At 47.7% G+C, this 27,493-nt stretch overlaps 3 protein-coding genes and 1 non-coding gene across 6 annotated transcripts in view; 2 read left to right on the forward strand and 2 right to left on the reverse strand.

Moving 5' to 3' along the window:
• Positions 1-5,291, forward strand: part of GNL2 (G protein nucleolar 2) — a 26,878-nt gene extending 21,587 nt beyond the window's left edge. For all 3 annotated transcript variants that reach the window (XM_019938101.2, XM_019938102.3, XM_019938103.3), the window contains 4 exons: positions 2,565-3,028; positions 3,389-3,471; positions 4,052-4,203; positions 5,099-5,291. In XM_019938101.2, the coding sequence (XP_019793660.1) occupies positions 2,565-3,028; positions 3,389-3,471; positions 4,052-4,203; positions 5,099-5,251 (852 nt within the window). In that variant the 3' untranslated portion in view covers positions 5,252-5,291. The remainder of the gene's footprint in view (positions 1-2,564; positions 3,029-3,388; positions 3,472-4,051; positions 4,204-5,098) is intronic.
• DNALI1 (dynein axonemal light intermediate chain 1) lies at positions 5,249-13,461 on the reverse strand. The gene is made up of 6 exons (XM_004326510.4): positions 13,298-13,461; positions 12,617-12,762; positions 10,887-11,056; positions 9,669-9,847; positions 9,183-9,347; positions 5,249-7,032 (listed from the first exon to the last, which is right to left on the reverse strand). The coding sequence occupies exons 1-6, from the start codon at positions 13,376-13,378 to the stop codon at positions 6,997-6,999; spliced, it is 777 nt and encodes a 258-aa protein (XP_004326558.2). The 5' UTR covers positions 13,379-13,461; the 3' UTR covers positions 5,249-6,996.
• Positions 13,462-14,615: 1,154 nt separating this feature from the next.
• On the forward strand, positions 14,616-26,911 carry SNIP1 (Smad nuclear interacting protein 1). Its single transcript, XM_004326511.4, has 4 exons — positions 14,616-14,895; positions 16,304-16,406; positions 23,813-24,411; positions 25,379-26,911. Exons 1-4 carry the CDS (start codon positions 14,678-14,680, stop codon positions 25,641-25,643), a joined length of 1,185 nt encoding a protein of 394 aa, XP_004326559.1. The 5' UTR covers positions 14,616-14,677; the 3' UTR covers positions 25,644-26,911.
• Positions 23,265-23,368, reverse strand: LOC117309706 (U6 spliceosomal RNA). The gene has a single exon (XR_004524021.1). It is a non-coding gene; the product is annotated as a U6 spliceosomal RNA (small nuclear RNA).
• Positions 26,912-27,493: the final 582 nt, after the last annotated feature.

A 27,493-nucleotide genomic window follows, 5' to 3' on the forward strand; every position in this document is an offset into this window, starting at 1 on the left:
CTAGTCTTTTGGGTCCATATTTCTCTGGTTTTCTCTCACCGGGCTCCATTCCCAGAGTTTCCATTGTCAGCTATAAATTTCCAGTTTGAATATTTTCTCCAGCATTTCAAAATCAACATATCTGAAACTGATGTTACTCAACCTTTTCCCTTCTCCCCACTAAAACCGCCAAACAACCAGTACTGCGGGACGAGGCCCTGCCTTCCTGCACGTATACACACACACGTACACACACACGCATACACGTGCCAGTGGAAGAGTATTTGGTGTTTTCTGATACCAAATAGCCTTCATTTTTCCACACCTATTATGCAAGCCTCTGACACCAACTGGGTGTCCAGTAACTTCTAGAGTTAGTGCAGACCCCACAGGTTAAGTCCCACAAGACTACCCCAACTTCAGATGCCAGCTGCAGGTGGGGTTCTCAGGCTACCCACACTTCTGCCCAGCTGACTACAAATGCAGAGGTTCCCAGGTTTGATAATTTGCTGAAAAGACTCACGGAACTCAGGAAAGTGGTTTGCTTATGACTACCGGTTTATTACAAAAGATACAAGTCAGGAACAGCCAAATGGAAGAGGTGCACAGGGCAAAGTATGGGGTAGAGGGTGGTGTGGAGTTTCCGTGCCCTCTCCAGGCAGGCCACCCTCCCAGCACGTCAGTGTGTTCACCAGCCCAGAAGCTCCCCAGAGCCCGTCCGTCCTTAAGGGTTTGTATGCAAGGTGTGTAAGTTCAGCCTTCATCATGTAGGCACGGTTGACCAGATCATCAGCCACTGGTGACTGAACTCAACCTCCAGCCCTCTGAGCAATTGCTCGGGCTCTCCGGTGACCAGCCCCCAGTCTGAAGCTACGTCCCACCACAGTCATCTCATTAGCATAACTTTGGGGGAGAGGGGCTTATTACAAATAACAAAAGCAAGACACCCCTGTCTTAACCCAGGAAATTCCAAGGGTTTTAGGAGCTCTTGTGCCAGGAACTGGGGGTCAAGGACCAAATAAATGCGCACTTTTATCGTCCTGCAGGGAGACACGTAGTAAACAGATACGGATGTAACGTACTGATTGCTGTGAGGGAGGCTAAAGCAGGGGTGGGGGTTTGCGGGAGGCAGAGCAGTGCCTCGTACGTGGGGTGGTCAGGGACGGCCTCTGAGGAAGTGGCCTTTGAGGGGGGGCCCTAGTGATGGGAGGCAGGAGCTCCGCGGGTGTCACGAGAGGCGAGCGTTGCAGGCATGGGGAGCAGCACGCGAGGCGGAGCGAGCCTGGTGTGTCATGGCTCCGGGAGGACGTGGCGGGCGGGCCACGTGGCTGTGGCCTCTGACCCAAAGAGGCCGCCCCTGCTCCCGTGTGGCCCTGCCTGGGAACGGCGGGCTTTCTCTAACTCTTCCTCCACGTCTAGTCATTAACTTGAGATGGTCAGTGTCCGTCGTCCCCCGCCCCCGCTCCGGGATTCTCCTCCTTTCCTCTTTTTGGTGGTGGCAGCAACCCCCTTGAGAATCCGAAGGCTGAAATCCACCTTACCAGAAAAATGCACGGAAACGTACATACGAATTTGTATACAGATTCCTGATGCAGTTAGTGCTTCGCGCAGCCACCTTTGCCTTTGGAAAATCCCTTGAGTTCTGCGAGCCTCAGTTGTGAGTGCACAATTGCGTCAGCTGCGTGAGGGCTCGCGCCGCCAGCCCATGCTCCCTCCACCCCTTCCCCGAAACAGGCCGCCTCCGGGCTCGTTCTGAGCTCCTAGGAGTTTCCCTCCTCTTTCCTCACACCTTCCTTCCTTCGAGGTGCCTCCTCAGTGCCTCTCCTCTGCCCTCACACTTTCTAAACTAGTGCTGCGATCGCCCTCAGCATTCAGCTGGGCCTTCATTCTTCTGTTATAGTGTGTGCTCATTTGGAATTACCCTTTTTCTTCTTTTTTTTTTGGCCATGCTGTGTGTGGGATCTTAGTTCTATGACCAGGGATTGAACCCGTGCCCCCTGCATTGGGAGCACGGAGTCTTAACCACTGGACGGCCAGGGAAGTCCCAAGGTGTGTGCTCATTTGGGATGTGCTTTCTCAGCAGCCCCCATTCCTTGCAGTCCCCAGGAACAGTGTAGGGAACCTCCCCTGTCTACAGTGTAGAGTTGACTGGTTTTGATGGCTAAATACTCAGGGTTGGCACATCCTTTGGGACCGTAGCTGTATTCCTCTGATCCTTCCATGCTGGGTTCAGGGTTTAATGCACATTGACTTAAAAATAGATTAACAGTATGACTCAGATGTGCATGCTTTCGACACTTGCCCTTAGTCCTGAGAAGAGGACTGCCTCATTTGAGAGCAAGGTATGGAAGTTCAGAAATTCAGCAGGGAACTCTGCTCAGTATTCTGTAATAACCTAAATGAGGAAATAACTGAAAAAGAATAGATACATATGTATGTGTAACTGACCCACTGTGCTGTACACCTGAAACTAACACAACATTGTTAACTATACTCCAATATAAAATAAAATTTAAAAAAGAGACTCAATTTTCATTTTCTGATTCCATTTCTCTCCCCACCCCACCCCTTTTTGGCCTGACTAGCTTCCATCCTCCTCATCTTTGGAAGTGGCCACAGAAACAGCCCAGAACAGCCCAGAAGAGGGCGTCACAGACACTGTAGGTGAGGAGTCGGAATCCATCACTGAGAAGGAAAAAGAGGAGCCCGGCCACGGTGGCGCCGATTCAGAAATGCAGCGGATTGTGGCGCGGGTCCGGCAGAACTTCGGCAAAATCAACGTCGTGCCTCAGTTTTCTGGGGATGACCTCGTTCCTCTGGAGATGTCTGATATTGACGAAGAGCTGGAGAGCCTTTCCGCGGAGAGGGAGGAGGAGGAGGAGGAGGAACAGGAGTACCAAGGAGACGAAGAGGAAGAGTCTTACGCAAAGTCCCAGGAAGAACACGCGGGAAGCAACACCAAGGCCGTTATTCAAGCCCTGGATGAGAAGATTGCTAAGTACCAGAGGTTTTTAAACAAAGCCAAAGCTAAGAAGTTTTCAGCAGTCAGGTAGCGTCCTCATCTCCTCACGAATTGCAGTTTGCTCATTCCTTTCCCAGAAACTTGCCGCGAGGATTGGAGCCAGTGTGTTTGTAGGGCAGGGGAAGGTATTGCCGGTTTTTAAAAGTGATCCGTACGTTTTTCAAATTCAACTGCCTGAAGTATGAGAAGCCTAGTATTGATAGTTCTGTCTTTTACAAATGCCCAGGAGCCGCCAAAACAATGTTGCTTCTACCGATGGTGTTAACCACGTGAAGGGGCAGCGGGGTTTCGTTAATCTGCGAGCTTGTCGTGGTCCCTGCGTCAGCGCCTGTGTGGGCGGCGGGGGGGATGTTGGACGGCTTCATTGCTCTACTCTTCCCCTTACAGAATATCCAAGGGACTGAGTCAAGTGGTTTTTGCAAAATCCGAAGAACAGAGAAGAACAGCTGAAGAAGACGTAGAAGATACAGGTACAGTTAAAGTATTAAAATCATGTAGATGTGATTTGCATCTTTAGAACGTTGGGGAATCTAAGTTTAATCTCCAAAGTATCTCTTGTACTGTCATCCACACAGATATTTATCATATTTGGCAGGTAACCCTGGTTCCACTTACTATTTATCACACAAATTGGCTTTTCTTCTTTTTATTCTGCACATGTCTTGGGGTTAAATGGGTGATTTGGGAAGATTCCTCTCAAAAGAGTACATTATGAACATTGTAATCTAAGGGTGGGTCCAAAGACAAATTTTTTTCTGGGGGTAGGATGGTTCATGTATTTATTCTTTATGTGGTTGGACTACTAGCTCCTACATTGAGTGTGTTTTCAAGACAAACGCAAACCCCGCCAAGGCCACTCAGCGCCCCCAGGTCTGGCAGCCTCCGGCCTCGTCCTGCTTTGCTCTGCTCTGCTCACCACACTCCCTTCACACCGGCCTCTGCCTTCCTTCTCCAGCACAACAAGCTCATTCCCACCTTAGGATTCAGACACATTTTGAATTTAAAAATTCCTGTTTCTTTCCTCTGTGTGTGCTTGTGTTTCGTTTCCAGCACCTACCAGGAAGGGAAAGAAGAGGAAGGCACAGAGGGAGGAGGAGCCAGCTGCAGATGGGGAAGCACCTACCAGGAAGGGAAAGAAGAGGAAGGCACAGAGGGAGGAGGAGCAGTCGAACAAAGCTCGCAGGACGCTTACATCTAAGGAAGTACGTGCTTTGGTCTGAAACGTCCCCCATGTGTAGAGAGGGGAAGTCCATTTCTTAAGACTCACTCTTGCAGAAACTAATGGTCTAGAGTTGAAATCAAGAAACCCCAGTCCTGGGGCTTCCCTGGTGGCACAGTGGTTGAGAGTCCGCCTGCCGATGCAGGGGACACGGGTTCGTGCCCCGGTCCGGGAAGATCCCACATGGCACGGAGCGGCTGGGCCCGTGAGCCATGGCCGCTGAGCCTGCGCGTCCGGAGCCTGTGCTCCGCAGCTGGAGAGGCCACAGCAGTGAGAGGCCCGCATACCGCTAAAAAAAAAAAAGAAAAAAGAAATCCCAGTCCTAAGTGACCTAGTTGAGGTCAGTGAAACAGGATCAAGGAGTGGGCTGCTGCATGAAGGTCCTTGAGTTTATGTCTTGTTTTATGAATTCCTGGTCAGTATCCCCAAACACGTGGACTACTGTTTGGAAGAGTCCGCTGGGTTTATGTGGCCTCAGGGAAATGACACGTGAGGAGCAGGGCTGTGTAGGCAGACAGATCACCGCCTTCTGTGAAGTTCAGCTCTGTAACTGGGCCCTCCAGAGCTGGAGGGGGCCCTCTTCGGAGGTGGAGTGATCAGCCTTAGACCAGAGGACCACTTGTCAGGAGCTCAGGAGAAAAGATTCAAGCGTTGGATGAGGGTTGGACCAAATGACAATCTAACTTGGAGTGGTCACAAGTCACAATGGAAGTGCAGACTTGGGTCTGTGAGGTGAACTCTCCCTTGTTGGTGCTGCTTCCGGTAGTTGTGGGAGCAGCGTGGGAATAGAACACAGAGAAACAGAGGGGCCTGTTTTATGACTTTCACTGTTTGATTGTTTTTTTTCCCTCTTTGTGTGTGTGCGCCATTTTTTACAGCGGAGGCGAGAAGCACGGCAGCAACGATCCAGAAAAGTTGGTGTACGCTACTATGAAACACACAACGTGAAAAACAGGAACAGGAACAAAAAGAAGACCAGTGACTCAGAGGGGCAGAAACACAGACACAAGAAATTGAAACATAAGCAGTAACGTTTTAAAAGTTGTTTATTAAATTCTACAAAAATATGCAGTTAGAAACTCTGTTCGTTTTCTTCATGCCCAATTGGCATTTCAAAGGCCATGGGTGCATCTGTTCTGAGATTTGACAGTTGAAACCATTCACCAGTGCCAGTGAAAATAAAGATAAGCCCCTCACCCCCAAGGATCTCAGCGATGGGGTCCACTGGAACTTCGGACACTTGAATTAGCCCTGTGAGTTCCTCAAGCAAATGGAGATATCTGACAGAAACAGGCCTGAGGTCTAGAAAGTGTGGAGTGTGGTATTTTTTTTGTACTGGCAATGAGCAATTTAGAACAGAAGCTCTTTGGAATAGAACTGTAAAAAGAAGAAAATTTTAGGGATGTCGTGTGCAGAGCCTAGGCTTTAAAATACGAAGAAAAAGCCACAGCAACTTGTGCTGTCCGTCGTTGAGTCTGCTAGGGGAACCTAACAGGCCACGAGTGCTGCACTGTCAAGGAGTCATGGGACTAGCACATCTCAGTGACCACAGTTCTTTCCCATGAAAATGACAGAGCACAGACAGGCCATTTTAGTGGAATCGGGGGATTAATTCCTCAGGACACCTGGATGAGGGTAAAAGCTGTGACTTCAAATTTGAGATTAGAGTGTAGAGGGCTTGTTTGACTCAGTGGAACACGGCTGTTCTTGTTGGACTGCAGTTCATCCAGTGAGCCTGGAAGCCCTGGCCGGGACGGGTATCCGACCCGAGCGCCTCTCCAAGAGGACGCTGAGCACTTGAGGCCTTCTAACCGAGGGGAGAGGTTAGCGCCTTCTTAGTCACGCTAGTTGTGAACTGAAGGATGGCACTCATGGAGCTGCTGCTGTGCCCTGGAATGAAGGATTTATGTCACTAATTAAGTCTCCTGGGTCTGTGAAATCAGAAGACTCCTGAGCCTCCAGACTGAGTTTAGATTATGAGGAACAGTAAAATGCAGTTGTCTCCAGGCCATGGCCGTCATGAATAATTAGAACTGAGAGTGAGGTCTGGGCTAGCCAGGCTGTAGGGTTGGGGTTTGATTGCCTGCAGAGCAAGGTGAACAAATCAGTGCTGGGGGAGGAGCCGAGGTCCAGGCAGCTCACAGTGGACACCATGACCTGTATTTCTTTCCAGCACGTGTTTATGTTCTCGAAACCCATGGGTTTGACCCTGCCATTGCCTCCTACCCAGGCAGTCCAAAACTAAGGAGGATGGGGTCCAGTGACTTGGCAAGCGGGGATAAGATGATACGGTATAAACTGAAAACTCCAAAATGAGGTAGTAGAACTGCACTGGAGTAGGGATGATGAAAAGACATCAAATAAGGGCAAGACTGAGGCCAGAGGAGCCCGGGTTAAGGGACAAGATGAATTGCGGGGCAGAGAAGCAGCTTCGTGTGGCTGGAAATAAGTGACAGTATGGAGTGACAGTGAGAAAGGAGCTGCTCCACCTGAGAGGGATACAGCCAAAGGGGTGAATTCTGAGTCTCACCGTTGGAGTTGGCAAATCCCAAGGTTGGCCACGTACAGAGACTTCCTGGGCCACACTGCCTTCTGTCGTCCAGCCCGGAGCCTGGCTGCCAGACCGTAGGTGTCGCACCACACTGGGGCGGTGGTGGGGCTTCTGACGAATACGTAGGTGGGACCAGGGGAGGGGTATGGCTTCACTCAGGAAGCTTTTTATTACAAAGGGCTTATGATGGGGTAGTAGTGCTTGCTGAGACCCATATGGAAATTATCACTTCTTTGGTGCAATAATGCCTTCCAGTTGGGCCTGAAAAACAAAACCAAACTCCGTTAATATTTGAAACTTGCAGCCTAACACAACTAGCTGAGAGGTGATAAAAGTCTCCGGGAAGAGTAATCCAAATGCTGCCACCCCAAGTGTTTTTCCCTTCATTCCCAACTCCGTATTTTCTAGATGAGCTGGTCTCTGGCTTGGCATTCAGTCTTGCTGCATTAGGAGAAATCAGAGCTGTCCTGGTTTCCATACAATAGCTGCTCAGTGTGTAATATACGGCATTGAAAAGGAAATTGAATAAAAGGTGTTGAAATAGTGGCTTTTCAAGGCTCAGATTTCAAGCCTGAGCACGTCTGCTAAGTTAAGCGTTTGGCTCTCTGGTTTGGGAGCCTGGGAGCTCTGTGCTGGGACAAGAGGTTTTGGAAACAGCAGATTTTCAGCCACTGAGACAACCTGATACCCAATTAGAGAAAACTGCCACCAGTGAGTAGGGAGCTGTCCATCTTGTATGTAAAGCTTCAGGCACTTGGGAGTTATTTACTCTGCTCCTCCGGCAGCCAGTAAAATAATTCACTGTCACGGTGTGTGAACAGATCTCTAAGTAGGTCTATTCTGCGGACTGCAAACACTGCTTTATTTGCAGTGCAGCTTTGAGCCAATAAAAATAACTCACTACTAAAGAGTCCTTCACCCTGGGGATTCCAAGGTTGCTTGTAAATGTTAGAAAGATGCCGAGGTATTCTGCTTTGCTCTTGCCGCCAATACCATAGGAGGAACTGAGGAACTTGAGCTTATGATAAAAGAATATGGCAGATAAGGGAGGCAGCTTCAGAGACTGCTAAGTAAACAGATTCACATCTGGCTGTGAAAGTTTCTTTGTTTTGTTTAAACTCAGCAACAAGAAAATCGATGTCATCCTCCACTAGCAATTAACACAAGCCCTTCTTTATCTCAAATGCCTGGCCTTGGCTTGTAGTACCAACAAGCCTGCCAATCGCAAGAATGTAAGCTTCTATGAAACTAGGGAGGAAAAGGAGATACATCTAGGGGCCCCTGCTGGCCAGGGCCATGGGAGACAGCCACTGAACGTCAATAGGCCGTATATCTAGAGCAGTGGTTCTCAAACTTTGGCAAACATCAGAATAGAGAATGTTGCCCCATGCAGTGATTCTGCCCACCTTCACCATTTGTTGGTAAAAAAAACTATATTTTACTCTTTTCTGCGAAGTTTGAATCTTGTTTTATCTCATTATAATTAACACTTGTTTCTGCAAGATTCGCAAAATGATGACAATTGATGAAGTTCTGTAATGGGCACATGGATGTGTATTGCATTATTCTACTTTGTGTTTCAAAATTCTCATAATAAAAGGTTAAAAAAAAATCACCTGGAGACCTTGTTAGAATGGCTTGCTGGACCCCAAGCCCAAAGTTTCTGATTCAGTAGCTCTGGGCTGGGCCCAATGATTTGTATTTCTGAAAGTTGCGGTGATGAGGATGATGCTGGTTTGGGGCCCAACCCTCTGAGAACCTTTGGACCAGACAGAGAGCCTGGAGCTTCTGAAGCCTGGCCCCCAGCCCAGCCTTTTTCACTAGTCCCCCTCCCTCCCTCCCTCCCTTCAGCTCAGTTGGACAAAAGTATACCATCAGCAAAAGGGCTTTGATGAAAAGTGCCTACAGCTGAGTTCCTCTGACCACACACCTCGGGAAGGTTCCCGATTTGAAATGGTTCTTCCCTCTCGAAGGGCCTTCCCAGCCCGCCCCGAATGCAGCACCTCAGAGGGAGCTGCAGGTAGGAAAGCACTCCCAGAAAGCCGGCTGGAGAGACTCAGCCCACTCTAAGAAGTCTCCAAAGCGCCAGCTGCCATGGGACAGACGTCCCGCTTCTTGACATAGCCACCTCTCCCAGACGATAGGCAACTTTTATCCAAGGGGAAAAAAATCCTCCGCTGGAGAGCCAGAGCTGAGAATACAGCCTCTCTTCAGAGCCGGATGGAGATGGACAGAGAATCTGGGAAATGATCCCTCACCTCTCCCCGAAAGAGCTTCCTTTACTCCTTGGCAGTACTGAAAGTCAGTGTAGGACAAGGAACCAAATGCTTGGCCTGCTCGGCTGGCAGGGCCGGGGGCGGGGGCGGGGATGGGGGTGGCAGGAGCTCTACCTGGGCCTGGGCATCGATTACCTTCAGCTGCTGATTAGTCCGCTTCAGGAACTGAATCTCTTCTTTGTGCTTCGTCTCCTCCACCTGTCTCCTCTCACTCTCCCGCTTCTCGATGGCCTCACATTTTGCCTTCTGCTCGTTCACTTGCCTCTCCAAATCTCGCTTTTCCGTTTCTAACTCTGCAATCTGAGGACAGAATCCCCAGTCATGCTGGGACGTCGCCAAGTGGACGGGGTGGTGTGAGTGCCTGGGTGAAGGGGACCTGGGACACAGCTGTCCAACCCCAGGCATTGCCAGGGTCTGTACTGCCACCCAGTGGGAGGTCAGTGACTGGCAGGGCATGTCCAAGGGGAGACAACTCTGCCACGACCGGACTGGCTGTGACACTGAACCAAAGGGTCCTCACTAAGGTGATGGGAGAGCACCTAGGAGGCCGGAATTTGGTGCTGGAATGACGAGCTGTGGCCCTGAGATTGACAGAAGAGTCGAAGAGGGCCAAAGTCTCACTTTCTTCTCCATGTCTGACTTCCCCTGCTCGGCCTGCAGCGCCTTCCTCATGCCAAATGCCACGCTGCTCTCATACAGGGTCTGGTAGGCAGCAATGGTCATGCGGATCTCGTCCCGGACTCGCAGCAGCAGCAGCCCTCGCTCCGCACAGCTGATGGTAACCTCACGGATCAGCTCATCTGCCAAGGCACACGTGGCGAGGTCGGGGAAGGCAGGCAGGCGGGGAAATGCACCGCACCTACTGCGAACCACCTTCCTACCGGGAAGTCGGAAGGGCACTAGGGTATGTCCTCACCTGGAGACAGGCCTCAGGGAGGGGCCTTGCCATGCAGCCACTGCTCTGAACTTGGCACTTGGGAGTACAGGCCATCAGCAAGCCTGGTTTGGCCAGCGCAGAGGCAGACAAGAGCCCAGGTTTGTCTGCAGCCGTGGGGGCCCTCTCTCCCACCGTTAGGCAGAAACTGGGTGCTATTCAAAGAATTCTGACTTTTTCAATATAAACGTGGTGGCTGTTGTTTTAAAGCAGCTGGAAGCTCCTATGTGGCCCCTTGGCTGGACTGGTTTGGGGCTGGAAACAGCAGGGTCTAGAGCTTGCCCACCCATCTCCTCCATAAATGCCGACTGGGAGGGCAAACCAGAATCACACTCAGACTGAAGGGAGCCCGCTAGCCCCGTGCAGCTGCCTCAGGGTTTGGATGCGGTTTGCATGTCTGAGTCCACACGGGCTGGTGAGACTAGACCGAGGGCCAGTCATCTGACACCAGCACCCGAGGAGGGAGATCTCAAATCCCTGCGTCTGTCGGGTCACAACAAATCACCCTGAAATATTTTTCTGGACCAAGGCCTAATGTTGATGGACGGATATAAATATAGAACATTAAATTTTTCTGATTAAAAAAATAACATATTGGGACTTCCCTGGTGGTCCCACGCTTCCACTCCAGAGGGCGCGGGTTCAATCCCTGGTCGGGGAACTAAGATCCAGCAGGTCGTCAGGAACACGGTGACTGACAAGGGTGGGTGCGGGACTGGTAAGAGAGGTGGGCTGGGAGGGGGAAGAGGGCACAGTTAGCAGTTCCTGGGTGGGGCAGGTGGGGGGAGACAGACATTCCAGGATGGGGCAGGCTTCAGCTGCAGGGGACTCAGGGCCTGGATTTGTGCGAAGGGAAGGGAAGGAGGCAGTAGAGGGTGGTGTAGCTTCCCTCGAGGACCACTCACCGAAACACTGCGAGTACAGCTCCCGGCGCACCGGGCAGATGCCAGTCTCCCGGGCCTGCCGCTGCTGCAGCTTCAGGTCCAGCTGCTCCTGGAGGTGTACCACATCCATCCTGGTGCTGGGGGCGCTGGACACCTGCTGGATCCATAGCTGCGTGTCCTCCACCCACTCCCTGCGGGACAGACACAGCCAGGCTGAGCGCACCCCATCCACCAGACAGGGTCCTCAGGATGTGAGCAGAGATGGCCCTTTGCGCTCTCTGCCTGAGACGAGTGAGGGGCGGCTCTGTCCCCGACCCACCAGAATCCTCCATCTCTTTCTCCCTTGATGAGTGACTCCAAAGCCACACCCACTGTGCCACCTCCACGGGGCCCCTATCTTGGGGCTAGGCTATCTTCATTCTCCCACGACCCTCTGTGAAGTCGTCATCCACGGTCCAGATCTTACACTCCTAACATGTTGAGGGCAGACTGATGGTGGTTGTTGCTTGATCTGAAGGGAAGGCCCAGCGGAAATTCCCAGTGACTTGTGAGTAGGAGACACAGGGGACTATAAACCTTGTGCCAGCCAGAAAGAGGTGAATGGTGCTCGCTTCATCAGCACATATGCTAAAATCAGAAATAGGTGAATGTATGTATTGGGGGTGTGTACCTATATGGGTCCCCCGTAGTGAACCTTGTGTCAGAGACACAGCCAGGTCTGGAATCACGAGGGGGGACCTGAAGGCAGAACCACCATGAGGGAGAGGATTCCATGCATTGTTGAAAGGCAAGCAAATGAAAAACACCCTCCCCTCCTTTGACCTCCATTTCAGAGGAGACTGCAGTCTGGCTTTTACTGTTTCCCCTTTTCATCATAACTTTAAAAACTGCTGTCAACTTATTACATAAAAACAGTTGAAAGGCACTGTGATCACAATGATCTTTGTGGCTGCAGCAGAAAGAAGCAGGGTAAGGGGATGGTGAAGAAGGGAGCTCTCCTTTTAGAAAGGAGTCTGAAGGAAGGCCTCCTAGAGGACTCAGGACTCCGCACTCCCAATGCAGGGGGCCCGGGTTCAATCCCTGGGAGCTGGATCCCACACACATGCTGCAACTGGGAGTTCACATGCCACAACTGAGGAGCCTGCCTGCCGCAACTAAGACTCAGCACAACCAAATAAATAAATTAAAAAAAAAATAGATGGTGGAAGCAGAGTAAAAAGCAGTCAGATTTGGAAAATAATTTGAAGGGAAAGCCAAAAGAATGTGATGAAGGACAGGACATGTGATGTGAGAGATCAAAGGGGATGAAAGGTGGCCTGTGCCCCTAATGGAAAAGGAGAAGACTGAGAATGAGCTGGTTGGGGGAAGGAAGACATTATGATTTAGTTTGGACATGTTGAGTTTGAGATGTCTATTAGACATCTTCATGAAGGTAACGAGGAAGTAGTAGAATATATAGGTCTGGAGTTTAGGGGAGAGGACAGGGCTGCAGAAAGACCTGTGGGAGAAATCAGCATATAAGTGATGTTTAAAGCCATAAGCCTGGGTGAGAGGACTCAGGAAATGATGGTAGATAGAGAAGAGGTCTCCCCGCTACCCACATTCCCAGGCTCTAGCCATGTGTAAGCCCTAGAAACTCTAGGATGCTGGGAGGAAATCTCAGTCAGAAACAGAGACAAGGTGCCTCCTCTCACATCCCCAAGTTCAGGGATGCAAAAGCCTGGGCCTCCTCCCAGCCACTGCTTTTTTACCTCGGGGGCAGGATGGCATTCAGGATTTCTTCTGCCTGCTTTGTAGGATCTGGGACACCGGAAGTTGAGGGGAGCTTGGTCTTTGGTGGCTGTGGGACGGGACCTGAGGGTCCGGGCTGCTGAGGGCTGACTTTCAGTGGCCGAGCCTGAGAGGGAGGGACAAGTTGGGGCAGGAGGTGATTCAGACACTCAGCTCCACACACCCTGGCCCCCTGGGTTGCTCCAGCTCTCCTGCACATCCCTCCCCTCTTCCCAGCTCACTTTCCCCCGTCTTCTCAGCCAAAGTTATGTTTCAGAGCTGAAGGAGGCCACAAAGAATCTCTGGTTCCACCCCAACCTAATGCTTGTATCTTCTTGAAGAAATGTTTCTGGCACAGCTGCTCAGGCCTCTGCTCTAGTGATGGGGCAATCACTCCCAGATCTATTCTTGGGGCTACCGTGAAAAAGGGTGAGCCCCATCCATCTCCCTGTGACTTTCTTCCCCATCCTAAATCTGCCCTTTGGGGTCACCCAACATCTGGGCTTCTTGTGTCGCTCTCCCACCCTCCTTCTCCGGTCCCAATTCCCTTTACTCCCAGTCACTGCAGCCTCTGTCCCTCGGGACTCCCGATCCTCAAGGCAGGGATCGGTCTTTCCCCATCGGAGCTTCGTGCACCCCCACCTTCTGAGACCCGTCCTTACTTTGGGGCTCCGTTTCTCCTTGTTCCGGCTCACCAACACCGGGGTGTCATACTTGAGCAGAGAGTCCGCGGGGGGAATCATGGCGGCGGCGGGAGTAGTAGCCCTGCTGCGACCCTCCAGTTAGGGCCTTGTTTGCCGTCGCCATAGAAACCTCCCCCCGCCCTCATGGCCTGGGCGGGGCTTCAGGGCGGGGCGGGGCCAGCAGCGCGAGAGTTTCTGCCTAGCCTTCGCGGAAAAATCTCTTAGCTTAGTTTCCCAGGCCACTTGCTCACCGGGTCGTCTTGGTACTCTTGGAAGCAGGGAAAACATCAGTTCTGAATCCCTGTTTTGCGTCTAGCTCGTGATTTGAATTAGGTGCAGATCACCTTCGTTGACCCTCAATTTTGTCATTTTCAAAATGGGAATCATCTGACTCCTCAGCGAACGGTTGGGGAAGATTCCCAGAGGAAGGCATCTGAAGTTGCCGGGTTTTAAAAAGTATTGGCTTTTAAGTAAGTGGAGAAATGACAACATAACAGAAAGCGCCAAGAACAGAGGGGAAATACTAATGATTTGCCCACGGGCTACCATCTGTGATTGCATTTCCTTCTCTTCCTCTTTCCTTGGTATTCCCAAACGTAAATGTAATCACACACTGCGCACAATTTTGTATCTTGCTTCTTTCGTTTAACAAGTCAGGGTTTTTTCCATTTTGTCATATAGTTTGTAAATAGCATTGCGAATGGCGACATAACATCTTCCCTATCGCTGGGCATGTAGGTTGTCTCTGTGCTCCGTAATTACTATAACAGGGCAACAAACATCCTTGAGAGTAGCTTTTTTTTTAAAAACATCTTTATTGGGGTATAATTGCTTTACAATGGTGTGTTAGTTTCTGCTTCATAACAAAGTGAATCAGTTATACATATACATATGTTCCCATATCTCTTCCCTCTTGCATCTCCCTCCCTCGCACCCTCCCTATCCCACCCCTCCAGGCGGTCACAAAGCACCGAGCTGATCTCCCTGTGCTATGCGGCTGCTTCCCACTAGCTATCTACCTTACGTTTGGTAGTGTATATGTGTCCATGCCTCTAGTCATGTACCAAAATGTTCACTGCAGCTCTATTTACAATAGCCCGGAGATGGAAACAACCTAAGTGCCCAAAGTTGAGAGTAGCTTTTTCACAAAAGTTTGCTTTTGAAACTTAAATCTCCTGCCTCCCGAGTCGGGTCACTAAGGCCCCTCCCACTCCAGAATCGTATCGCGTTATCTCCGCCGCGAGGGTTTCTGGGAGAGCGTGCACTCGGAAGCGGAAGTCCTAGAGTCAGGTCCGTCATTTCCTTCGGGGACAGGAGTGCTACGGACATCTTTTTCCTGGGCTCCGCAGGTCTCTTAGTATGAAGGAGGTGAAGAGCGAGCGGGATCGGGGGAGCCGACGAAGGCACCGGGACGGGGACATGGTGGCGGCGGTGGTGGTGAAGCAGGAGCGCCTCAGCCCGGAATCCGCGCCTCCCGTGCACCGCCGCCCGGACTCCTCCGGCGGCAGCCCGTCCCCACCGGCCGGCGAGTCGGGCCGCCCGAGTCACCGCGGGAACCGAGCCCGAGGAGGTAGCCGGTAAGTGAGAAGCAGCCCGGGGTGGACCTTAGGTCGGGTTCATTGAGAAAGGAGGACAGGGCTAGAACCAGAAACACACCTTGAACGCTGAGCGCTGCAGCTTGGACTTAATCCTAAGGCGATAGAAGTGACCGGTTGTGCTTGTGTTAAGGAACGTTTACTCTGGTACCTGTCACTTGCGTAATAGTTGGGCGTTAAGCGCCTAATGCCTGCTGGACAGGATCTCGTCCCTCCATTTCTGGGTACCCAGCATTTCACCGGGTATGGTCCAGTTTAAGTTGTTCGTTAAGCAATGATCGTTTAAGTTGAAATGAAAGATTTTCCCCATTTGCCTGCAAACGGAGTGCGGGAGTTATCTTTTCAGTTATCTGCCCCAAGAAGTTTACATATCGAGGGCCTAGGCGATCTGTCTAATATTCTGTGGAAAAATATTGTCTCTTGTTAAACTCGTCCATTTATTAATTCATTCGACGTAGTTTTACTGAGTACCTATTATGTGCTGAAGACCATCGTAGGTTATAAAATAATGTGGAAAAATATCCATGTAACACTTTTAAAAATATACATATGTATATGTAGAAAAAAGAAGACCGTCCTGGGTTCTGGGGCGGCAAGGATGAACACCGTAGATGATCTCTGCCTCGATGAAACTGACCGTGCTGTAGCTCTGAGACAAAATAACAAGCAATTAAAAAAAAAGAAGAAGAAGTTTCAGTTAGTAACAAGTGTTAGGGGTAGGTTAAAACAGTAATGTGATAGTGAGAGGGTAGAGGGAAATGGTTCTCCCTGAACCACTCTCTGAAAAGTCCACCATTTGACCTGAGACCTGAATGGTGAGAATAATCCAGCCTTGTAAAGATCTAGGCAGAGGGAATAGCCCGTGCAAAGAACCTGAAGTGGAATCAGTTGTGTTCCTTCTAGAAATGGGGGGTGGGGGGGTGGATCCAGGAGATCAAGGAGAGTGGTTGGAATGAGGTGGGAGACGGAGGAAATAGAGCCAGAGGACTTGCTGATTGATTGATTGATTGAGTGTGATTGTGTGGGAGAGGAGCGTGGGGGGCTGCTGGTGGTGAGGAGAAAAAGAATCAAGGGTGACTTCTAGGTTTTTGGCCTGAGGAACAGGGTGGATGGGGTGGCGCCAGTTACCCAGATGGCAAAGACAGAGGAAAGTTTCTTGAGGGGATGGGAATCTAGAGTTATGTCATCTATGTGAGAAGTTCCGTCAGGCAGTTATGTATGTGGAAGACATTAGGGCTAGAAAAGTGAAGCTCCTTACTCCTTTAGTGTGATCAGCAGAGACCTGCACAAATGTGGTGTTTGTGTTAGTAGGTAAGCCTGATACTTGAAGCTAATTTGTATTAGGGAATGAAAACTGAGGTAAAATCTGTGTGTATCATTCTCTGAACAGGTCTCCAGCCAGAAAGAAAAACAAGTCCTCAGGGAGAAGAAGCAAGTCTCCCCGGAGTAAGAGAAGCCGAAGTCCTCACCACTCAACGGTCAAAGTAAAGCAGGTAAGTGGATTGAGATGTTTTCATACTGGCCCCAAACCTAGAGTCTGTTCCATCATAGCTAAAGAGTGTTGTGTATGTGTTCTCCTGTACTTGCGATGGGCTTTTCTAAAAACTGGGTTTGGTTTTTTTTCCTGCTTGCTTTGTTAAGTTAAACCTATTATTTTGAGGTAATTGTTGATTCACATGCAGTTGTAAGAAATAATACAGAAGTGGCTGTTTCTCCCAATGGTAACATCTTACAGAATTATAGAACAGTATCACAGTCAAAACGTTGACATCAGTGCAGTCAAGGAACAAAACATTTCCATCACAAGGATCCCTCATGTAGTCCTTTTATAGTCGCAGCCAGTTCCCTCTCACCCTTACCCCTCAACTCCTGGCAGCTTCTAATCTCCTCTCCATTTCTATAATTTTGTCACTTCAGGCACGCTGTGTAAATGGAATCTCACAGTACAAGCCTTTAGGGATTGGCTTTTTTCACTCAGCAAAATTCTTTAGAGATTCATTCAGGTTGTTGCCTCTCTCCGTAGTTCATTCCTTTTTATTGCTGAGTCGTATTCAGTGGTGTGGATTTAACCATTTGCCCGTTAAAGAATATCTGGGTTGTTACCAGTTTTTTGGCTATTAGACATAAGGCTGCTATGTAAACATTTGTGGGCAGGTGTTTGTGCGAACGTAAGTTTTCTTTTCTCTGGGACAGATGCCCGGGAGTGCAACTGCTGGATGGTATGGTAGTTGTGGGTTTAATTGTTTTAAGAAATTGCCAGACTGTTTTCCAGAGTGCTGTGTTAGTTTGCCAGGCCTTCCATAACAAAATTCCACAGACTGGCTGCCTCAAACAACGGAACCTATAATTTTCACACAGTTCTAGAGGCTAGAAGTCCGAGATCAAAGTTTCAGCAGTTTGGTTTCTCCTGAGGCCTCTCTCCTTGGCTTGCCTTCTCCACTGTGCCCTCACATAGCCTTTCCCTCTGTGCTCCTATCCCTGGCTCCTAGCTCCTCCTTTAACCACATCAGCCGTATTGGGTTAGGGTCTCACTCATTTTAACTCAATCAGTTCTTCAGAGAGCTTATCTACAAAAAATTTGGTTACATTCTAAGATGTGGAGGTTGGGCCTTCAACATATAAATTTGGGGGCACGATTCAGTCCGTAACAGTGGCTGTACCGTTTTACATTTCCACCTGTCATGTGAGTGATCCAGCATTTGTTACCGGCACCATTTTTTTATTTTAACCATTCTTACAGGTGGGATAGCGGTATTGTGATCTTAATTTGCATTTACCTAATGGCTAATGATATTGAACACCTTTTCATGCGCTTATTTGCCATCTGTATTTCCTCTCAGGTGACATGTGTCTTCAGATCTTTTGCCTATTTTCTAGATGGATTATTTGGGTTTTTTTACTATTGAGTTTTAAGAGTTCTTTTTTAATATTCTTAGATACTAGGCCTTTTGGGGTGAGTGGTTTGCCAGTATTTTCTTCCAGTCTGTATCTTTTCTGGTCATTCTCTTAACAGGATTTTTCTCAGAGCAAAAGTTTTAATTTAGATGGAGTCCAGCTTATCTGTTTTTCTTTTTGTAGATTATGCTCTTGGTGTCATGTCTAAGAACTTTTTCCTTGGCCCTAGATCCTGAAGATTTGTTTTTTCCTTAATGTTTTTCATGTAAGTCCCTGGTCTATTTTAAGTTTGTTTTACTATAAGGTGGGAACAATCTTGTTTATATCTATTAAAAAAAATCTTGTTAGGATTTTGATTGGAATAGTGTTAAACTTGTATTTTGGGGTGAGTCGGGTTTTTTAAATTATTATTATATTGAGTCTTCTAGTCTATGAACATAGGTGTGTCTCCGTTTATTTAGCTCTTTGATTTCTTTCATCAGTGTTTGTAGTTTTCAGTGTACAAGTCCCATACGTGTTTTGTTAGATTTACACTTTTTTTTTTTTTTTGCGGTACGCGGGCCTCTCACTGTTGTGGCCTCTCCTGTTGCGGAGCACAGGCTCCGCATGCGCAGGCTCAGCGGCCATGGCTCACGGGCCCAGCCGCTCCGTGGCATGTGGGATCTTCCCGGACTGGGGCACGAACCCGTGTCCCCTGCATCGGCAGGCGGACTCTCAACCACTGCGCCACCAGGGAAGCCCCCAGATTTACACTTAAGTAATTTGTTTTAGTGACTGTAAGTGATATTTTAAATTTCATTGTTTACTTGTTCATTGCTAGTACATAGAAATATAATTGATTTTTGTATGTTTATCTTATATCCTGTGACCTTACTGAACTCATTCATTTATTTTAGGAGGTTTTTGGTAGATTACTTGGGATTTTCTACATAGATAGTCATATCTGCAAATAGGCACAGTTTTATTTCTTCCTTTTCAGTGTGTATGCATTTTGTTTTCTCTTGCTGCACTGTCTGGGACTTCAGCACTATGTGGAATAAGAGTAGTGAGAGCAGACGCTCTTGCCTTTTGCCCTCAGTCCTGATGGACAAGCATTCAGTCTTCTTTTTAAAGAAGCTCTTTGTTACAAAGAGCAAATAGAGACACTGGCATTAAGAAAATGGATTTTCTTATGATTTTGAGAGACTGTGGGCCAACTGTCTGCTACCTAAAAAGATACAAAGCCAGACAGTCTTCATGGTCTGTTATATGAATTGGTCAGGCACCGCCTTGGCTATCTCAGAATTCAGCCACTGGAACCCCAGTACCCAGATAGAACCTCTCAAACCACTTGTAGTTTTGTGTGTGTGTGTGTGTGTGTGTGTGTGTGTGTGTGTGTGTGTGTTTATGTACAACTTGCTACTTTTTTGATTTAATAATTTTGGCATGTTACATTTTGTAGATTTAAGGTGCAAAGCTGTGTTACTTCGATACATTTATATATTGTAATATGAGTGCCATTGAAGCAATATTTACCACGTGACATCATTACAGTGCAGTAGTATTGTCTGTATCCATTATACTGTGCATTAGATCTCCATGGCTTATTTACTACTCGTTACAAGTTTGTACCCTTAAATACCATCAGTCTTACCCTCTCGCCCCCCATCTCCTAGTAAACACCATTTTACTCCCTGATTTATTTATTTATTTATTTATTTATATGTATGTTTGACTTTTTCAACTTGCAGTTCTTTACCTCTGGTTTCTAAATCAGCACTTTACAGTGAATCCTGGGGCTTATAGCATGGAACTGTTTTGTGATTATTGTTATTTTGAAGTGTCTTAGTTTGCTTTTCTATGCTAACTTCCCTCCTGACCTCCAGTTATCTCTTAAAAAGCTGATTTCATTGTATTAGTCAGCTAGAAACTTGGGAGTGGCTCTTGAGCAAAAGGGTTTGAGCGCTTGACAGGCAGCTGAAAGTCAGTGGCTTCCACCTGGATTGTAAGAGTGCACACAGCCTCTGACTTAAGCATGACTTGTACTTACAGATATTCTCCTCTGCACCACTCAGCCACCATTAAAAAAATAAAGTTATCTAGCGCAGGGAATTGTATTCCATATCTTGTAATAACCTATAATGGAAAAGAATCTGAAAAAGAATATATGTGTGTGGGTGTGTGTGTATGTATAACTGAATCACTTTGCTATACGCCTGAAACTAACACAGCATTGTAAATCAATTATACTTCAATTAAAAAAAAAAGGAGGAGGGGAACAGGATTGTGGAAACCTCAGAAAAAAATAAATTTATCATTTGCTTGTTCATCATAACACAGAATTCTGTAAAATAGAAAGTGAGAGTATGGTTTATGTAGTGTATGGTTACTTTTCTCATTAGCCTCAAAATCGCACCCCTTCCCACAAACAAAAAAATCACCTCACTCCCCAGAAGTAGCCGTTTTAATAGTTTGATATTTATACTTCAAGGTTCTGTTATACTTAACGTTATCTTCTTTTCCTTTATGTTTTGGGGCGTGTGTGTGTGTGTGTGTATTCTATGCAAAGATGTTCATTAAAAAATACATATTATCCTACTTATCAATAATTGAGAGTATATGTTGAAATCTTAGTTATTTTGTGTTACCTGGTTTTGTAATTTGTCATATTCTCTCCATTGTGTCTACTGATTTTGCCTGGTATACACTTTTTGGAAACGAAGACAGAATTGCTCATTGGATTTAGCAACATGGAGGTCATTGGTGACCTTGACCAGCAATTTTAGTGGAGTAGTAAGGGTGAAGCCTAATTGGAGGGTTCAAAAGAAGATGGGAGAAGAATTGGAGACTGATTAAAACCAAACTGTTTTGACGAGTTTTACTCAAAGAGGAGTGAAGAACTAGGGTGGAAGCTGACATGGGAAATGAGTTCTAGAGAAGAGCAGGTGCCTGTGCTGATGGGAATGATCCAGTGCAGAACGGGGAAGTAGATGATGCACAAGAGAGATGAGAATCACTGGAGTGATATTCTGGATGAGAGGGAAGCTCCCAGATGTAGGAATTGGCTTTAGGTAGAAGCACAGATAGTTTCCTTATGGTCACAGGGAGGGAAGACAGAGTATATGGGTACAGATACTGATGGGTGGGTGGATGTAGAAAATCCCTTCTGAGTAAATAAGGGATGGGGAAGGCCATGTAGGAGATTTGAGGGCAGAGAAGTGGTAAAACAGTCGTCTGGGAGAATGAATAGATCAAGAAAATGTAGGATGTTTGCTGGGCATCATTAAGGAGGCTTGGGGTCATGCTTCTAAGGTAGGACCGTTCAGAATGGTTTGTGTTTTTTCTCTAGCCACTTTGCTGTGCTTAATGCTGATTGTGGTTTTGCCAGGACAGTGCAACAGAATGGCATAGGGGCAGAGGATTTGAATATGTCCACATGGGAGTGATCATACTGCTTGACAATGGATTTTTTTTTTTTTTTTTTTTTTTTTTTTTGTGGTACGCGGGCCTCTCCCTGTTGTGGCCTCTCCCGTTGCGGAGCACAGGCTCCGGACGCACAGGCTCAGTGGCCATGGCTCACGGGCCCAGCTGCTCCGCGGCATGTGGGATCTTCCCGGACCGGGGCACGAACACGTGTCCCCTGCTTCGGCAGGCGGACTCTCAACCACTGCGCCACCAGGGAAGCCCTTGACCATGGAATTTAAGTTAGGAAGGGAAAAGATAGAGGGACTGTGCAACGGTAAGAGGATCAAAGGCTTGGATGAGTCTTATTGGGATAAGGATTGTTAGAGTTGGGTAAAGTGTGAGCTGGAAAGATGGGCAGAAGGAGGACTGCTTAAAATGGAAATTATAGAGGGGTTGCAGTTATTAGAAATGAAAAAGTCCGTGTATAACCATGGGGGTGAGTGGCTGAAGAGAAGGGAGGAGACAAATAAGGTAATGGGAGGAGAGAAATGCAAAGAACAGAGATGCCAGCACGTTATCGAAATGACCAAGAGTAATGCTGGAGAGAATGACTTGAGCTGGAAGTGAAACTGGCACAAAGTGAGGGGAAGTGACTCAGGATTAGTAAATGACAGCAGCACTGAGAGTAATGGGTGACAGTGGTCTTACGTGAGATTCACAGCTGGGTTTTTTAGGGAGAAAGAAAAGGGTGGGGTGTGTTCTGGAATTGGCAGTGAGAAGCAAGGACGACACCTGCCATATGTCCAGACCCAGAGATGGTGGGAGTTGGGGGAGGTCAGAGGGAGAAAAACAGCCACCATTTGAGGAGCTGCAGGGGAGCAGTGTGCTCAGGGCAGAGCCAGGGTTCTGTTAGAGCGAAAGGAGATGGGAATGATCCGAGAAAACGTGGAGGATGTAGATCAGTTTTGCCGAGCTTTCCATTCCAGGGGGCATAGTGCAACAACAGCTTCAGGAGTTGAAGAAGGGGACAGATTTGGGGACAGAATCCTTGATGTACAGAGCCTTATGGGGATTAGAGTACAAGGGAGGTAGGGGTGATGACCTGGAATCTGTGACTTCTTACAGTGACTCATTTAATCAGGGATAAAGGGCATAATGAGATGAGTTCTGGTGAACTCAAGGCAGATGGTGGTGGCAAACTTGTGAATGTCTTGGGGTAGGAGGGTTGGGTGTCTGAGGCTCCCTGCCTCTTGATACTTGTCTCTGGAGGCTTGGAAGTCAAGGAAAACTGGGTCCTGCTCTGAGCAAGCAGACCCCTACTTGACCCCTGTGTACGGTAGGGAGAAGGCCTTGAGGCGGGGGTGGGGCTGGTGGGGGAGTGGAGACATGGTCTCAGTCCTGGTGCTCAGGATTTCCTCTCTGCCCCTTTCCAGGAGGGGCAGCCTTGCTCATAGTGTGCGGGGGCCCCCCTCTTGAACTCTAATGCTTTAGTTATTAGATTAATCAGGGTAAGCCTATCTTCGTGTGTTCATTAAATATTTATTTGTTCTGATAATTCCTTGTTAATATCCTTTGCCTATTATCTCCTGTGTTGATTTTCAGTGCTGAGTCTATTTTAAGAAACCATCGTGTTTCCTCATTTTTTTCAGATCTTTAAAAAATATATCTGTTACAGTTGACCCTTGAACAACATGAGTTTGAATTGCACTGGTCCACTTATATGCAGATTTTTTTCAATAGTAGATACTGCAGTACTCCATGTCCCCTGTTGGTTGAGTCTGTGGATTCGGACCCTTGAATACAGAGGAACCAGGTATACAGAGGGCTGACTACAACTAGTTGGAGTGTTGGTGCCCCTGTGCCCCTAACCCCCTCATTATTCAAGGGTCAACTGTAGTAAATTTTTATAGGTTTCTTATTTTTTTTTTAATGTTTAAAAATTAACTGCTTGTTTATTTTTGTCAGGATAAACCTGTCGTGGTACTGTTGCTACCCCTCTTGAGTTCTTATGGCTACACTAATAATAAAATTGACACAAGGCAGAAAAACAGGAGAAGAAAACCCACAGATTTAAAAATATGGAATGCTTCACGAATTTGCGTGTCATCCTTGCACGGGGCCATGCTAATCTTCTCTGTCGTTCCAATTTTAGTATACGTGCTGCTGAAGCGAGCACTATATGTTTCTTATATGTCTTGCATATTTCTTAATTTTATTCTGGGTATTGAAATCGGATCTTTTAAAATTACTATTACGTTTTCCTTTTGGGCATAAGAGAAAGCTAGCTTTTTTTTTACGTAATTATCTTGTATGTGACTACTTAACTCTCTCTGTTAGTTCTGATTCTGTATGCAGGTCCCTCTAAGTTTGCCTATAGGTGTTCTTGTTTCTTGGGCTCTGAACGTGGGTGTGCACTGTTAGCGCTATAGCTGGGCAGCAGCCTAGGGCACCTGTTCTGTGTGGTGGCCTTGCAAGGGGACATGACCACCACTGGTAACCTTATTTCTGTGGGACATTTTGCTCTGAATGCCAAAGTCCAAAGCACAAATGACTTTTTGACTGCAGCTCTCTTCATAGACTATGCACTGCTTTTACTTTCTTGAATCTGTTTGAATTTCAGGAACGTGAGGATCATCCCCGGAGAGGCCGGGAGGATCGGCCGCACCGAGAACCCTCAGGACAGGAACACAGGCGAGCTAGGAACAGTAACCGAGACAGACACCGCGGCCACTCTCACCAGAGGAGAAGCTCGGACGAGAGGCCTGGCAGCGGGCAGCCTCAGGGACGGGATCGAGATGCCCAGAACCTACAGGCGCAGGAAGCTGAGCGGGAGTTTCACAACACCCGGCGCCGGGAGCACCGCCAGAAGAACGAAGCCGGCGGTAACACGTCTCAGGACTCACTTCCTCAGCCTGGCCCTGGCAGCAACAACAAAGACAAAGACGTGCCTGTTAAAGAGAAGCCAAGCTTTGAACTTTCTGGGGCACTTCTTGAGGACACCAACACCTTTCGGGGTGTAGTCATTAAATACAGCGAGCCCCCGGAAGCACGCATCCCCAAAAAACGGTGGCGTCTCTACCCCTTTAAAAATGATGAGGTGCTTCCAGTGATGTACATCCACCGACAGAGCGCTTACCTCCTGGGCCGACACCGCCGCATCGCAGACATTCCCATCGATCACCCCTCCTGTTCGAAGCAGCACGCCGTCTTTCAGTACCGGTGAGTGCACGTCTGCAGAGGGAGACTGAAGTGCCGGTAGAAGCCCGGCATCTCGGTTACTTAGGATCGCTGAGGTCTGTGCGCCTGTGTGCACAAGAAGCCCATACCCCTCGTATCTAAGGTGTATTATTCATCTAACGAATGATCACTTTACACCAATAATTGCTTACATTTGTGTAACAGACTGGAACTTGGTGTCAGAAATCCAGATTTTGAATCCTGCCACTGCCACTTACCAGGTGTCTGTCCTGGGGCGAGCCAGGCTTCTGGGCCTCGGCTTCTGCCTACCTCGCAGGGCTGTTATGAGGGTTAAATGGAAATAAAGCTGCGAGTGCCTGGCATATGTTAGCTGAATCTGTATCTTGACAGTTTCCATAGTACATCTGTTATTGTTGGATGTTCACAACAATCCAGTGGGGAGGCGAGGACAGGTATTAATACCCCATTTGACAGATGAGAATATGAAGCTCAGCAAAGCCAAGTGGCTTGCCTAATAAATGATCACTGTAGTAGAACTCTGGCTCAAATCAACTTTGATTTGAACAGTTTTGATCATCTCATCTGTTCCCTTGACTCTGAAGTCCAAATCCACTGGTTTATTCCCATTGGGGCAGAAGCTAAAGTATGTTGAGATATAGGTAAAAGAAGCATTATATTGATTATAAACAATGCAAAAAGTGTCAAAAAATGCAAAACATGTATTTCTCAACCATGACAAGAGGCCTTGGATTCTGCATTTTAAGCTTTGATCTACCATGAATCCTCCCCGCCCAGTGACCAGTTCTCACCATTTCTACTTGCTCCCAATTTCTGAATCCATGGCCATGCCTTTCCCTTGACTTCCTAGAGTTTGAACTTGAACTGTGTCTAAGCCAGGTTATTTACATCATCTAGACTGTGTTAGCAAAGAGCTGGATGATCTGAGGCAGGATTTCACTCACAGGTTTCTCTCCTTTATCTCTGCTAGGCTTGTGGAATATACCCGTGCTGATGGGACAGTTGGCCGCAGGGTGAAGCCCTACATCATTGACCTTGGCTCAGGCAATGGAACATTCCTGAACAACAAGCGAATTGAGCCACAGAGATACTACGAACTGAAGGAAAAGGATGTCCTTAAATTTGGGTTCAGCAGCAGAGAGTATGTTCTGCTCCACGAGTCCTCGGACACGTCTGAAGTGGACAGGAAAGAAGACGAGGATGACGAGGAGGAGGAGGAGGTATCTGACAGCTAGCAGACTGAAGCACAAGCCAAACTCTCGAGAGACCTTTCCTTTCTGCGAAAGCTTTGGGATTGACTCAAAGGGCGCCGCCGTGCTCTCTGTAACGCCTCTTATTGCCTTAAGTCTTTCTTCTGTTGCTGACCAGCTTCCGTTTCAGTGTAAGAAAACTGACTTATGTTTGGTTGAACTTTTTTCTGTGGCACATCAGCCACGTGCACATGCTGTGGGCATTTGTTTTCTGAACAGTCTCACCAACACATCGTGTTTTAGTAGAAGCATCGTGGCTTGAGTTGGTGCTTTCAGAACTACTGTGCAGGAAACTATAAAGCCCTGGTTGAAGGGGATTGTGGCTTGCTTTCTTTGTACAGTTACTTTATTTATATTGTTGTTAAGCTTTGTGGACCGGGTTTGTTTTTGTCTTGGGGGCAGACCCCTGAACAGAGAATCTTACTAAGCTTTGGTTATCACCAAAACAGCCTCCCGAGTATACCAAAGCTTTGACCTGGTTGAGCTCTTGAGTCACAGAAATTGATTTTGCACTTCGTTGTTTGGGGGTGGGCAGGGGGGTGGGGGAGATTTACCACATGACCTCATTATTGACTGTTGGACTTAAACGGATGCTTTGTGGAGCCTGCTTAAGCTTCTGACTGTACAGGAAGGTCATGGCCACTACCAGTGGTGCTGATTACATGTCACGGAGGCTGAAATGGGTCGTGGGTCTGTTTCCTGTGAGAGAACTCTGATTTCTCCATGGAGCATGCACAGAACAATTTTGATCTTCAACTTTGCATTTTTATTTAGAGGTTATCTCCATTCTTCCTTCTTTGAGAAACACACTGTCATTTATGTGGCAGGGTCCTTGCTTTATTCTAACAACGTGTATGTGTTGTGTGGTTTACATGTTTTCATCTTTTTACAAAAATGTTCGGAGAGGTTGTATTTACCTGGGCAATTGGGAACAGCCCAGTTTCCTAATTTTCCACCAGAGGAATATGTGTAAGTAGAAAAGTCATAACTGCTTACATCTAGTGTGTGTGTGTGTGTGTGTGTGTGTGTGTGTGTGTGTGTGTGTGTGTGTGTGTGTGTGTGAGAGAGTGTGTGTGTGTATGTATATATTTAAAAAATTGTGTGTGAAAGAGCTGCATATTGATTTTCCTATGAGAATGTTTTGTGATGTAAATGTAATACTGCATTATAGGCAAAGGCCTCCCTGCATTTGAAGAGCAGGTTTTCATTTATATGTATTTTTGGAATAAAAAATAATAAAACTTGTAAATATAGCCCCCTTTCAAAGAGTACTTCTTTCCTAGCACAGGGGACCTTGTGTTCATAGGTATATTTGCTGCTAAAGAAATCTTTGTATCAATATTTTGGAGGTGAAAGTAGACAGTTGTGGAGGGTACCCTGGGGGTGATAGGACTCACCCTGCACTGGAATCCAGATCTTCAAATTTCAGCGAGTGAGCCATGGTCCTGTTGAAGCAGCAGTGCTCTCTGAGTTGGCAGTGAAGGGGTTTTCCTTCCCAGAATAGTCAAGAGTTGGGGCAGGTTATACATAGTGGGCCTCATACCAGTTGACCCCTGTCCCTGCTGTTTCACCCTCAGGTGGTGATGGGGGGTGGGATGGGAGGCAGGAGAGATGATGCAAGTCAGTGTTCCTGCTAACTGTTTCTCTTGGGTGGAAACTAATGACATTATTAGATGGTCTTCCTTACCATTGTTTTTCCACTGAGGTCTCACATACTTAGATGTACTCAGGGTTAAATGTTGACTATCGTGGGCTGCTGACTAATGTTTATTCAAAAGAAATGAAAAGATTCCCCTTTGGGGAATTCCCTGGCGGTCCAGTGGTTAAGACTCACA

Source organism: Tursiops truncatus, chromosome 1 (genome assembly GCF_011762595.2).
Source record: "Tursiops truncatus isolate mTurTru1 chromosome 1, mTurTru1.mat.Y, whole genome shotgun sequence".
In the NCBI taxonomy this organism is placed as follows: Eukaryota; Metazoa; Chordata; class Mammalia; order Artiodactyla; family Delphinidae; genus Tursiops; species Tursiops truncatus.

Excerpts from the sequence above, each read along its gene's own strand:
- DNALI1 (XM_004326510.4), bottom strand. The coding sequence starts at position 13,378 with ATGATTCCCCCCGCGGACTCTCTGCTCAAGTATGACACCCCGGTGTTG. Across the intron at positions 12,763-13,297 it reads AGGAGAAACGGAGCCCCAAA|GCTCGGCCACTGAAAGTCAG; the intron begins GTAAGGACGGGT and ends CCTCCCTCTCAG. Across the intron at positions 9,848-10,886 it reads GCTGTACTCGCAGTGTTTCG|ATGAGCTGATCCGTGAGGTT; the intron begins GTGAGTGGTCCT and ends GTGCCTTGGCAG.
- SNIP1 (XM_004326511.4), top strand. The coding sequence starts at position 14,678 with ATGAAGGAGGTGAAGAGCGAGCGGGATCGGGGGAGCCGACGAAGGCAC. Across the intron at positions 14,896-16,303 it reads CGAGCCCGAGGAGGTAGCCG|GTCTCCAGCCAGAAAGAAAA; the intron begins GTAAGTGAGAAG and ends TTCTCTGAACAG. Across the intron at positions 24,412-25,378 it reads CACGCCGTCTTTCAGTACCG|GCTTGTGGAATATACCCGTG; the intron begins GTGAGTGCACGT and ends TATCTCTGCTAG.